Source organism: Hyperolius riggenbachi, chromosome 1, assembly GCF_040937935.1.
Source record: "Hyperolius riggenbachi isolate aHypRig1 chromosome 1, aHypRig1.pri, whole genome shotgun sequence".
NCBI lineage: Eukaryota > Metazoa > Chordata > Amphibia > Anura > Hyperoliidae > Hyperolius > Hyperolius riggenbachi.
This window is the reverse complement of record NC_090646.1, coordinates 228,417,618-228,431,933: the sequence shown is the minus strand read 5'-3', so window position 1 is coordinate 228,431,933 and position 14,316 is coordinate 228,417,618. Positions and strand designations below refer to the sequence as shown.

At 41.3% G+C, this 14,316-nt stretch overlaps 1 protein-coding gene across 1 annotated transcript in view; it reads right to left on the bottom strand.

Moving 5' to 3' along the window:
- The window catches only part of ETNPPL (ethanolamine-phosphate phospho-lyase), a 70,076-nt gene that overhangs the window by 2,349 nt on the left and 53,411 nt on the right, over positions 1-14,316 (bottom strand). Inside the window, exons 10-12 of the mRNA XM_068270542.1 lie at positions 12,356-12,445; positions 10,160-10,290; positions 2,822-2,889 (exon numbers count right to left, since the gene is read on the bottom strand). Coding sequence (XP_068126643.1) covers positions 2,822-2,889; positions 10,160-10,290; positions 12,356-12,445 — 289 coding nt within the window. The remainder of the gene's footprint in view (positions 1-2,821; positions 2,890-10,159; positions 10,291-12,355; positions 12,446-14,316) is intronic.

Sequence of the window (14,316 nt, the reverse complement as noted above, 5' to 3'; positions counted from 1 at the left end):
ATCTGCTGTCGAAACGGCGGTAAATCGGGCCAGTGTATGGCCAGCTTTAGGCCCATATGTAATTCACTTTTTCACCTGAATTTTCAAACTTGTCAATATTATGCATTTTAAACCACCAACAAGCAAACAAATACTCAAAATAATTTTGATAGTACTTTTTCAAGTACTTTTTTGTACTTTTTCAGTTGCAAAGTGCTAAAAAGTAATTATAAAATCGTAGATGTAAAATTATCTCCTGGAAGAAAACTCAGGTGAAAAAGTGAATTGCATATGGGCCTTAGGCTCAGTCCACACATGTGCGGATGCAGAACGGAAAAGGAACATCGAGGAACATGTGAGGCGGATGCGTTCTGTTCATTCTGCATCTGTTTTGTGCAAATACACCATTCTGCATCTGTTCTGTATCCGCAGTGTCGCTACGTCGGCCCATATGCATCGCCGCTCACCTGTCTCGCCGCCACCGCTTGTCTCCCACTTGGTCCGTGCAGCAGCCCGGGGGCCAACAGAAGCATGGCTCTGCCTAGCAACAGGGAGAGTTTTCATTGGTTCAACATGAACCAATGAGAATTCTCCCTGTTGCTGAGGATCCCCATTGGTCTGCTGTGGCTCAATGGAGAATCCCCAGCAAGCAGGCTGTTCAGGAACCGAGCGGCAGCGATGGGCAGCAGGACACGTGAGTGTTACGTCACGGCAGCGGAGTGGATGCGAAGAAAACGGGGACTCGGATGCGGCGACTAGTCCGTTCTCATAGGCTATCATTGGGCACATTTTCCTGTCCAGCCTGGGAAGAAGTGCAAAGTCCAGACTCTACGTTCTGTCTTGCATTCCGTGGCACACGGATCGTACACTGAAGTGGAAGTGGGTCCTATTTTTAACATAGGATCCACTTCCTGCATTTTTCGAGGAGCTTTAAAACGTTTTTAAAGCAAGTGTGAACCATACCCCTAACCATGCCCCTACACACCCCTAGGCATGCATACAATTAAGATGTTATAGGAAAAATATGTTGTTAATTCAAACCACTCTAGTCCATTCTAACCTGGTTCATTTTTCCTACACATTAACATTTGAAAATATGAAATATATCAATGTAAATGATGGGAATAAAGTTTAGAGTCAGTTAAACACATTTTTTCAGGAAAAAAATACATATAATTATATAGGTCTGTTCATCAGCCCTGTAAAAGGGACAAATGAGGAAGAAAAAGGGACAGAACATACATGCAATTTTTATTAGCTATATTTTTCCACTTTCATATAGTATAAGGGCCAACAGATTTTGAATACTTTGAAAATGTGTATGTAAGCGCTCATGTTGTGTAGGTAAGTGCTCATGTTGTGTAGGTAAGCGCTCATGTTTTGTAGGTAAGCGCTCATGTTGTGTAGGTAAGCGCTTATGTTTTGTAGGTAAGCGCTCATGTTGTGTGGGTAAGCGCTCTTGTTGTGTGGGTAAGCGCTCATGTTGTGTGGGTAAGCGCTCATGTTTTGTAGGTAAGCGCTCATGTTTTGTAGGTAAGCGCTCATGTTGTGTGGGTAAGCGCTCTTGTTGTGTGGGTAAGCGCTCATGTTGTGTAGGGAAGCACTCATGTTGTGTAGGTAAGCGCTCATGTTGTGTAGGTAAGCGCTCATGTTGTGTAGGTAAGCACTCATGTTGTGTAGGTAAGCACTCATGTTGTGTGGGTAAGCACTCATGTTGTGTAGGTAAGCGCTCATGTTGTGTAGGTAAGCACTCATGTTGTGTGGGTAAACACTCATGTTGTGTAGGTAAGCGCTCATGTTGTGTAGGTAAGCGCTCATGTTGTGTAGGTAAGCACTCATGTTGTGTAGGTAAGCGCTCATGTTGTGTAGGTAAGCTCTCATGTTGTGTGGGTAAGCGCTCATGTTGTGTAGGTAAGTGCTCATGTTGTGTAGGTAAGCACTCATGTTGTGTATGTAAGCTCTCATAATACAGGGACATTGTAAAATTATCTAATCAACATTGGTAATCCAATCCAAGGAAATCTGAAGTGAGAGGGATATGGAGGCTAACATATTTATTTCCTTTTAAACAATGCAGATTGCCTGGCAGTCTTCCTGATCCTCTGCCTCTAATGCTGGGAATACACGGGCCGTTTCTGAGCTGATTAGATGGTTAGTTAGATCATTTATGACATGTTCGATCACCGTTCAATCATTTTGCCGTTCAGTTTGTCATTGAAGTGAATTGAAAAAAGACAGAAAAATGAGAGGAAGATAAGAGAATCGAGTGGGAATCAAGTGGCAAAACGATCGGGCGCAGAATCGAGCGCCAGAAACGACCCGTGAATTCCCAGCATAATACTTATAGTCACAGACCCTGAACAAGCATGCAGATCTGATTGTCTGGCCCATGTCTGTCCCGATTAGCTGAATACTTGTTTTTGGTTTGTGATTCAGGGCAAGGCAACTGGTATTGCTTAAAATAAATAAATATGGCAGCCTCCATAACCCTTTCTTTCTCATTCCCTTTAAGACCACACCAAGAAATGTACTTATTTTTTAGGTATGGATATAGAATTGTACTCTACTATTTTATGAAGTGTGGTTGTATGTATATTGTGCATACATCTGGAGAGCCTGTTTTGATATTACATACGTTCATTACATACATATGCCTTGTTTCCTGCAGCATTGTGCTATAATGGTTGTGTTTTCAAATATATTAGCAGACATAAGTACAATTCTCCATTTGCCCCATTATTTAACCATATAAACCCCTCCCCACGGTACCACCATCAGCGCTGGATTTTCTGGATATCTCAGGCTGAAAAATTAACTAACACCTCTATACTTGTCAACATACTTCATTTCTTTTCTTCCCTTTTTGTTCAGACACAATAGCTGGTTTGCTTCCTGTTGCTTCTTCAAATCCTATAAAAAAAAAATAAAAAAAAACATGTTTAGAATGGGATCGTATATAATGCACAATATCTGATGCTGCCAAAACTATAAGGATTGATCACTGCAAAATTACAGATTCAAACATTCTCTGGAAAAGGTACTTAAAGAGGAACTTCGGACTAAACAAACATACTGTCATTAAGTTACATTAGTTATGTTAAATAAAATATATAGGTAATATAATCTCTTACCCACCCAGTTTTATAAGAACAGGCAAATGTTTGTGAATTCATGAGGGCAGCCATCTTTTTGGTTGAAAGGAGGTGACAGAGAGCATGAGACACAGTTCCAACTGTCCTGTGTCCTGATCACCCCTCCCAGGTACTAGGCAACGAGAACAACATCAGAAATCCCATAATGCTTTGCACAGTATCAGGGGAAAAATGCCCGGGCAGTTTTCTTTGATGGGGCGGAGCTTAGCTTCTGTGCAGCCAAAAAATGAGGCTTGGATAAGAAAAACAAAGTTCTGATGCCGTGAAACTGTTAAAGAAACACCAACCCTTTTCAGTGCTGCTGAGTAGATTTTTAGTCTGGAGGTTCACTTTAATACTCTGGCCTCTTAAGGACCAGAGACGTGCTGGTACAAAAACAGGACTCACCGACGGCACGCCGCATGGACCCGTCGCTCTTGCCATACACGCCGCTTTCCCTGTTGCTACAGCCCACTAGCTTTGCTGTTGCAGCGCGGTAATTGAAATAGTAAACAGGACATACCATAGTTTTCAGTTAGCTCGGTCCAGAAGCGGTTAACAAACAGTGTGACAAGGCTTTCTACAGTTGATTATATGTAACCAGCTTCAGCTGTTGGTGTAGAATAGCAACGGTGTCATTGGTGGGAGACATAAAAAAGTCCAGTTTGTATAAGGGTTGAAAATCATACAGAATGCTTGGAGTTGGACAGGGGATATGCCGGCTGATAGTAAAAATAAGACAACTGAGGCATGACAAAACCCCATCACACATTTCACAGGCTACTGAAATATTTTATCAACCTGAAGTATTTCATGCAGGGAGAGCTCACAAATCTCTTTAACCTTGCTTACTGCTGATTATAGTACTTCATGGCAATGGACTTTATCTCTGCTGACGTTCATGGAAAGAACATTAGCATATGATAAAAAGTAGACGTAAACAAATTAAAGAACAGGGCATAGTATTATATTTCCTTTTGCCTGCTGACTAATAATGACTTTCCATTCTTTCTTTAAGGGTCTGATACACTGAGGGACTGATTTATCATTGCTATTATTAGTCAGGGCCATCTATGCCATTCAGGCACAGGGGGCCCCGTGTTGCTTGACCCCGGCAAGTGGTCTCCCCACACTGCTCCCCGGGTCCCTTTGTTATGTGTAAATAACATGCGCCAGATGCAGAAGAGGCAGACAGCTTAGTTGAAAACAGCACGAAATTAGCAACACCGGGACGGGAGCATGATTAATATGCAGCTACATATGCAGGGGCCCAGTGTAGATGTAGGGAGGACCATGAGGGAAAGACCATTAGGGAAAAAGGGCTGACTTTCCTGGAGGGAGGGGGTTAGGGGGCCCCCAGCTGAAACCTGCCCCAGGCCCCAGGAGACGTGATTGGGGAAAAAAGAATACTGATAGTGTTCTTAAGAAACAAATGCTGCACACACACCAGTCATAAAGGCCCATACAATACACTGTGTGATTCCCTGCCATCACCACATAGCTTTATGCACCAGGCAATATCTGCAGTGATCATCACCAGCAATATAGGCAGCACGGCAAAGGGCATTACGGTGGCGTAATGGTTAGCACTCTCGCCTTGCAAGCGCTGGGTCCACGGTTCGAATCCCAGCCAGGTCAACATCTGCAAGGAGTTTGTATGTTCTCCCCGTGTCTGCGTGGGTTTCCTCCGGGTACTCCGGTTTCCTCCCACATCCCCAAAAAACATACAGATAAGTTAATTGGATTCCCCCCCCAAAAAAAATTGGCCCTAGCCCATACATGCACTACACGATACATACATACGACTATGGTAGGGACTAAATTGTGAGCCCCTCTGAGGGACAGTTGGTGACAAGACTATATACTCTGTACAGCACTGCATAATATGTTGGCGCTTTATAAATACTTAAAATAAATAAATATAGCTGATGACGCTGCTTTGAAACATAGGTTTTGTTTATAACATTTTATAAACATCCCTACAACTTTAACTAAACATTATATTCATACTGTATTTTTTTTCCATAACTGAGATACAAAGAAGCCTCTCCCTGCTCTTTTAAGGCTTTTTAACCCCTTAAGCACTGTTAAGACTGTCAGCGTTTGTAGAACGCGTATAAATTAAAAAAACGCAAGTTGAAAAACGCATGCGTTTTTCTTGCGTTCAAATGTGTTTTCTATTTGCGTTTTGCACACACACGTGACCCAGGAAAAAAAAGAATTATGGAAACCGCAGAGGGAAACGTACGCTAAAACGCAATAGTACGCGTTTTTGATACGCGTCCATAGACTTTCATTGCGTCCGTTTCTGTGCGTGTCGCACAGAACTGTGTGCAGCAATGCGGATGAGAAACGTATGCGTCTCATACGCATGCATGTGAACGAGGCCATTAGAAAACATTAATAGCCGTTTCTATGCGGAAAGTCTGCCTGTACGCGTTCTGAAAAAAATGGCTAGGAACGCACATAGTCTGAACAGGCCCTTAATCATACTTGCACGTAGAGATGGCCAAAGTGGGGAGGCTAATGAGTGTCAGGCTTTTTCTCCTAGCTTCTACCAACTCATATGGCTTTCTACATTGGGAGGATACCCTAGAAGGGATGTGGTGTGGTGGTGGGGACTGCACCCCTCCTTGCAAAGTACCCTTATCCCAATATTGAGGAACAATTGAAATGTTGTGACTGAGAAAGCAGAAGTTCAGCACCATGGAGAGTTCCTGCCTCCTGTGATAATACTAAGCTAGTTTTGTTTAGCCCTGCGACCCACTAGCAGTGCTTTTCTTGTTCTCTTGCTAATGTAATGCTATGGGTAATTTTTTTAGAAAATTACATCACTCAAGTGGGATCACACCCATAGCATTAAATTAGCAAGAGCTTTACAAATCACAAGCACTCAGAAAAGTGCTGCTAGTGGGTCCCAGACCTTAGACTGTAACATCAGATAAGGGGCAGTGCTTCACTGGGATCAAAATTTTGCACGTGAGAAAACTGTCACATGCAAATAATTAATCATACAGAAGCAAAGGTCTAACTCAATTCTTCATTTTAAATGTTAATTCATTGAGTCCTTATTTAGATGACACCACTTGGGGCAGTTTTACTGGCTCTTGCATTAATTATGTAGCGCACATTATGCAATTAGTGTAATATGCATTACTTAGCGCTTGTTGATAGGGAAAATCACATTACGCTATTTGCCTACATTTGGCAAAATGTCCATTACTACCTAGGTAAGGCTGCTTGCGCTAATTGTGCAACACACATCACATAACTGATGTAAGTACCAGTTAGTGATTTTACTGCAAGTTAGTGAATATGCCCCAGTTAAAGCAGGAGAGACTTCTGTTTTGCCTCACGGGAAGGGTTTTTAAACCCTCTAACTTTGCTCACCACCGTAGTGGGTAAAATGAATTGCAGCAAAACGTGAGGAAAAATTCAATAATAATATTTATTAAGCTACTATCCTGGTATAATAATTATCTAGGCTTGCAGAATCATAGTTTAAGGGTTAGTAATAATTAGTACGCATGCATAAACATTTCTTTACCAAGTGTAGCAACATCAACACCTGGCGACACAATCCATCACGTCTGTTGGTCTCAGCAAAAAATCCCGGAGTCCAATTATACTCCCTAAACCATAACACACGCAAGCGCATATTCGCTGTCGTAGGTGCGTGATCACAGTACAAATCTATGATATCCGCTTTTGCGCAATACAACACAGCCGAGTGTGTACACCTCGTGCTCACTGTATGGGAAAACAATGGCTTACTTAGTACGCCTGCGTATCTCATGCACCATTATCACCATTATCCCACGACTACCCGCTCAAACTGGCTGTAGCAGGATTCAGGAATGCATCAACATTCTTCACTGAACCCAAATAGCATCCAGGACATCTGGAATTGAACTGAGATAATACCCAGGTACTGCGCTCCATTATCCAGAAGCAAAGACATATGAGAGTGAACACTAAACATACATACATACGACATTCATGTCACTTGTGTATCTCAGACTTCCCATGCACCTATGTGATATACAGTGGCTTGGAAAAGTATTCGACCCCCTTGAAGTTTTCCACATTTTGTCATATTACTGCCACAAACATGAATCGATTTTATTGGAATTCCACCTGAAAGACCAATACAAAGTGGTGCACACGTGAGAAGTGGAATGAAAATCATACATGATTCCAAACATTTTTTACAAATCCATAACTGCAAAGTAGGGTGTGCGTAATTATTCAGCCCCCTTTGGTCTGAGTGCAGCCAGTTGCCCATAGACATTGCCTCATGAGTGCTAATGACTAAATGGAGTGCACCTGTGTGTAATCTAATGTCAGTACAAATACAGCTGCTCTGTGAAGGCCTCAGAGGTTGTCTAAGAGAATCTTGGGAGCAACAACACCATGAAGTCCAAAGAACACTCCAGACAGGTCATGGAGTGTAACCCATGGCCTACTTCCGCTTCATTGATGATATTTTAATTATCTGGTCCGCAAGTGAGGATGATCTTCTCCAGTTCCACAGGAACTTCAATGCCTTCCATCCTACAATCAGATTGAAACTTACCTACTCTCACACAGAGATTAACTTTCTGGACACCACTATATACATCAGGGGTAACAACCTCTGTGTATCGCAAACCTACAGACCGTCCCACATACCTAAGATATGACAGTTTTCATCCTAAGCACATTAAGAACTCTATAATTTACAGCCAAGCAATAAGGTACAACCGGATTTGTTCTGACAGGATGGACAGAGACAAGCACCTGGATCGCCTTAAGAACACTTTCATTAAACAAGGTTACAGTCCTCCTATGGCTGAGGCCCAAATCAGGAAAGCCAGCAACATCCCCAGGACTGAACTCCTGAAATATAAGCAAAACCAGAAAGAGGAACGTGTCCCTTTGGTTGTCACCTACAACCCACACCTGGAAATCTTAAGGAGGATTGCTAAGGAGCTACATCCCATTTTACACAAGGATCACAGACTGAGAACGATATTCCCTAAACCTCCACTCTTGTCATATCGGCAACCACACAATCTAAAACAGATGATTGTCAGGAGTTCTTTGAATAGGCCTCAACAAAACGGAACATCGCCCTGCCGACAAAAAATATGTGGGACCTGCGGACACATTTACTCCACTGACAGGGTAACGATACCAGGTTCACAACAGGAGTACAGAGTACAAGGTAAATTTTCCTGTGGTTCCACCAATCTGGTGTATCTGATCATGTGTGCTAAATGCCCCAATGTTATGTACGTGGGAGAAACTGGACAAACTCTGCGCAAATGTATGAATGGACACAGGCACACTATTAAAGATACCAAATCTGGGCTCCCAGTTGCTACACACTTTCGGTCCAACGGACACAGCATGGATGATCTTCGTGTCACTGCCCTGAAGGGTGGCTTCAAAACGTCAAATGATCGATTAATAGCAGAAACAAAATTTATAAATTGGTTCAAAGCTGTGCAGAAGGGTTTGAATAAGGACAACAACTTTCTATATTGGTATGAGACTGATGACATTTGAACTTTTCTCAGCCATTATAGCTGAACTTGTGAACTAAGAATTTACGATACCTCTGTGTCAGTCCAACTCCCAGGTATGTGAGCAGGGAGTAAACAAGGATTATTATCTTGGCTTACAACCTCTAACCCCAGGTCGATGGTCTGTGTGAATTTAGGCATCTTAATGACATGTATTTATGCTTGAAAAAAATATCTGTTTTCCCTTTTGATGTTGCATGTATATAAGCTGTCTGTACCACCAGTTTGCAAACTAACAGGATATAAGCCAGACGAAGGCTGCAAGGCCGAAAGCTTGCTTATTTTATTCATTTTTAGTTAGCCAATAAATGGTATCATCCTGATTTAAAACTTCTTGCTTTTACTGATGGCTAACACGGTACAATACCCTACTGCTACATATATAAATAAGAAGTACGTTTCTTCCAGAGTAAAATGAGCCATACATTACTTTTCTCCTATGTTGCTGTCACTTACAGTAAGTAGTAGAAATCTGAAATTACAGACAGATTTTGGACTAGCCCATCTTCTCATGGGGGGTTCTCAGGGTTTTCTTTATTTTTAAAAGCACTTAGTGTATGGCAGTTAATCTGTCCAACTACCAAAAAAGTGTGCAGCGAGCAGGGAGGCTGGCCAGCATCAGTGTATAAATCTTTTTCAGGAAATGTCTTTATAAAGAATAAAGGCCATGCTGAGAATCCCCCATGAAGAGATGGACTAGCCCAAATCCTGTCGGTTCTGTCAGATTTTTACTACCTACTGTAAGTGACAGCAACACAGGAGAAAAGTGTATTTTACTCTGGAAGAAATGTACTTCTTATTTGTACGTGTTTTAAATTTTAAGATTTTTGCGACAGTTCCTCTTTAAAGCAGGTTTTAATGTACAGCACTAGCATATCTGAGCTGTTGAAAGTGTGAGCAAGCTATACGTTTAATAAACCAATACATTATGGAAGGTGGTCACGACCCGGACTTCAAGAGTAGCTGGCTGTGCTGTGCAGGTCCTTCGCTTCCAGCTGGGCAGGGGAGCAATCGTCATGTCACTATTGCTATTAATTGTTAAAATATACTTAAGCTCTTTTTTACTTAGCCACTAGTATATATTTGCTACAGTAGGCTAGCTACAACATAAATTATACTGTACACTATAAGTAATTAGCTTCAACGTTTAGCAATTTCTTGCAGACAAAACTCTTCCTTTCTGTTGAATAGTTATTGAAGTTAAAACCTTGGCAGTTATTAACTTTACAAATGTTATTTGTAACTTGATGCCCAAACTAACACGGTCATGGTTTTACCTCACGTACTGGGGACAGTTTTAGTAGACAATATCTAACTTGTGTTTTTCTGGGAAAGTTAGTGAACCCGGTAGAAAACATATAAAAAACAGAAAAAGGTACAATATCCATACAAATGGGACTGACTCTCAGAACTGGTATATAATACTGCCGCTGTAATTTTTAACTAAGAGTACGTGTATAGTAAAGGCCCACATGCCCATACCTGTAAGAAGTTTATCAATGGCATCTACTACCATCTTGGCATCTTCTTTTGTAAAGCACATTGGAGGCTTAAATTTCAGTACGTTCCTGTGCGGTCCATCTGCACTAAGTAGAATCCTTTGCTCCTTAAGTCTAAAAAAAGATAAATACGTTATTTTTAAACTTTTGTTTAGTATTGTTAAAGCAGCAGAAATAAAAGGAACTGATTAAAATATTTATAAAGGAAAGCATCTGTTGACTGTAGTAATGTTGCACACTGAAGTACAAGCACCTAATTAAAAGTTTCTCCAGTCTCTTACAGTTGTACACACATAGATTAGAGCAGATGTAGAAACGTCATAGGTTGTGCTGTATCATAAACTATCAGTCATCTATCTGCTACTTATCAGCATGCCTCAGTACAGATAGTTGGAAATAACATTGCGTTGTAAATAAACAGTGAGAGAAAGAGAGAGAAAACAACCAGCTACTTCAGCCACTACAGGCATGTTTTCAATGAAACCCAAACATCAGGCAAAATTATGACTTCTCTTAAATGTATTTGCCTCATGAATAATAGGTACAATAATATTAACATCAGTGTTGTGTATGTTTTGTAAGGCATACTACAAAATGAAACTGATGAAACTGATAGCAGTGTTTTTGTCAGCCTCAAAACTGTTGAACTTTTTAGGGCTATTAAATCTTCAGGCAAAATAGGACCACTAACCTGTGTGGAGAAAAAGGCTTTGCCAGGTTCGTGATCCCCCCTTTTTCCTCTGGGACCATTGTCTCCAGTCTCCATGGTAAAGTCTATGGCGATAGTCTCCATTCATCCTTGCTTCTTCCAGACATTGCTCTGTGGGTTGGGTAGTGGCTCTGCTGGTCAGAACCACTCCACTGACCCAAGCATCAGAAGAGGCAAGATTGGTGTATAATGTGGATTGAGAGCTTTGGAGACTTCACCGCCATGACAGAGGCATGGATGGGGACAACAGACCTTGAAGAGAAGACGCAAACTTCAATGAATTGTGAGTAGGCACACCAAAAACTCCAATGCGTCGGGTGCTTGGTATTATGGCATAGGCATGCCAATCACAGTCAATAAACATCAAGTATACCAGCACTCCGTCTTCATAATAAAGCACTCTCTTTTATTAAGCCATTATATCCACACGCCTTGATGAAGGGGGACCCTGCGAGGCCCCCGAAACAATTGTCGTTTTTTCTTGTGGATATAATGGCTCAATAAAAGAGCGTGCTTTATCTTGAAGAGAAGACGACAAGCATTGTGGACCAGATTGTGTCTCCTGGGGAGGAGAGTTAAACGTTTTCTTCCCACAGGTTCATTTTAATATTGTTGTTTCGAGTTATGATTGCAATGCCTCAAGTCAGGTCTGTGACTACACCTTGTAGATTGACTGAGCAGTGTGTCATAATGTCACCCCTTGTCACCCTGTCAACCACTTCACCAGAACTCCTAGACAGGCTCTCTTATTCTTAGAGCATTCTTGCCACAAGTGAAATTACTTTTTGTAAAAGTTTACATGGAGCAGTGCCAATCCTTCCCCTTCTATGAGGTGAGGTAAGGCAGCACATAAAGGAGGTGACAAAACAGTGGCAGCAGTTTCTGACATTCATTGTTTTCAGTAGTGAGAGTGGGTTGTTTCTTCTCTGAAGAGGAGGACTAGCTGGACCCAACTGGAATATGTGATATACTCCATCACTGGCCAACTCTGCACTACCCTGCTTGAGGGGGTACAACTGTACAATGACTAATGGGGAAGTGGTGAAAGAAGGACCTGTATCAGACATAGGGTAGAGAAGTGCTCCCATTCACAGGTACCGTGCTCCTCTAGTAGTTACACCAGTACCTGATCTTCAACGAGCTTCAGCCTAGGGAACCTTTTTAAATTTAGATTACTGCTCTGTATTGTACTCAACGTAATGAAATGTACAGATTTTATGCTTGAAAAACATTGCTGTTTTAGTGTCCAAATCCTTTAATGCATGCACAACAGTCTGCAAACCGAAAAGATAATTAGATTGTAAAATGACTTGACTATTTTGTAAACAAAGATGAAATTTCATTTTAAGAAATTAGAGCAGCGGCTGTGAACTTGGCCAGGCAGAGAAAGGACGTTTGTGATGCCAGGATCCATGTAAGCAGTGAGAGTAGGTCAGTGTCTTAGTGTAACATTATCAGTGACACACTTACTTATATATAATGTGCTGAGCCTCAGCTACAGCTGGAGTCCTGGATTTTCTGTCTTTAACCAGATCTACTCCAACAAACAATCCAACTCCCCTGCAGAAATGAAGATGAACAATAAACATGCCATTCTTGCTTCCCACCAAACAATGAGTGTGCTATGGTAGAATACAGGCTTTCCCCTACTTACAAGCAGGTTACATTCTGAGATGTTGTTGTTAAGTTGAATTTGTATATCAGTTGAGTCTTGTGTTAAACATGGTAAAACGTTGATAAATGATTTACTTTCGGACAACTCTGGATTTAGACATACAGTTTAAACTGTTTTTTGGTTGTTTTCATTGTGCTTTGAAATAGTGATTGTTTTGGAATTCGGGACTGTGTGGTTTGAAACCTGAACAGCCGCAGCAGGAATGGGTGCATTCCATTTAGCTCTGATCTTTCCTCCTGCTAGCTTGGAATAAAGACAGGACACAGGACATTGACTGACTCAAAACTCCAGAGCTTCAGCCACTAGGAAGCACTCAGTAGGCAGTAGCAGTGTTAGAGAGTCTTGCCCAAGGTCTCCTTACTGCTGGCTTACTGAACAGTAAGAGACGAGTTTTGAACCCTGGTCTCCTGAGCCCTTAACCAGTACATTTTCCAGCCAATCAAAAAAGTATCAGAACTAAATGAACTTAACCCCATGCTGCTGTCCGGTGCTGAAATGGTATTCGTTGGTATTCCGCCGATTCTGGTACCAGCGGCCTCTGGTCCTTAAAGGGGCAGAGACTGCTGGTACTTAAGTGGTTAACAACATAAATGTGTAGTAAAAAAAAGTATTGTATATTTTGTATATGAAGACAACTTTGTATCTCTGAAATATTGTAACTTGAGTCATGTGTAAGTAGTGGACTGTCTGCACATCTCATGAGATATAATGAAGCAATTGGCTAAAGATTTGAAGAGCAATGAGGTCACACTGTGGCCTCAATTCACGAAGCTTTATCAAACACTTTATCGAACGTTTGATAATTTACCTCATAGGTAAAATCTAATTTTGAATTCACTAAGGTGTTATAGATTTATTGAACATTTCATCGATAAAACATTCGATAAATCTATAACACCTTAGTGAATTCAAAATTAGATTTTACCCATGAGGTAAATTATCAAACGTTTGATAAAGTGTTTGATAAAGCTCTGTGAATTGAGGCCTGTGTCCTCTTCCAGCATCTAGTGGTGTGCAGGGAGGTTTCATAACAAAGTATGAAATTTTCCTTGTGTGAGGGTGTGTTATAAAGAACACAGTGGGCTTGATTTACAACACTTTGCACTCCTTGTCACGGTCATATCAGACTATATCAAGGATTGCTAAAATGTTTGTAAAAATATGCAGATGCATATCCATGCATACACTGGCAATAAGACATTTGTCACACATTAGGGTTATGTTGAGTTTATTAAAGAATGGGTCTTGCTGCTGGGGCATTAATACAGCTGCAGCAACCCAAACACTAATTCAGTACCCTTTCGGCAGTTCTTTCTGCTTGATATGACCCAGCTGAGGGTCCCAAACTACTGTCATAAGGCTCCAAATGGTTTAAAGTAAGCCAAGACCAGGTTTTGGTTTTTCTGGATCAACAATATACAGTACTTCAACTTAGAAGAAACTTAATACGTTAGGCTGAGCACTGTGTTTTTTACAACTACTGCAAAGAAAACTTGAGCTGCAGTTGACAAACAATCAGAATCTTTTTTTTTTCTGTTTAACTAAAAATTGATTGTTTTCTCTTTGAAAATGCACCATCCTTTTAGTCCCCATGGGTCAACTTTTTTGTGCTGCACCAAGTTCCAAGAGCAATTCCACCCTCCTTATACAACATCTCTACTTTGTTGCTACCTCCCCATGTGTAGCCATTGCTGTGCTTCCATGTGCAGACAGGGCCGGCCCGCTCATGAGGCGGGGTGAAACATTTGCCTCAGGC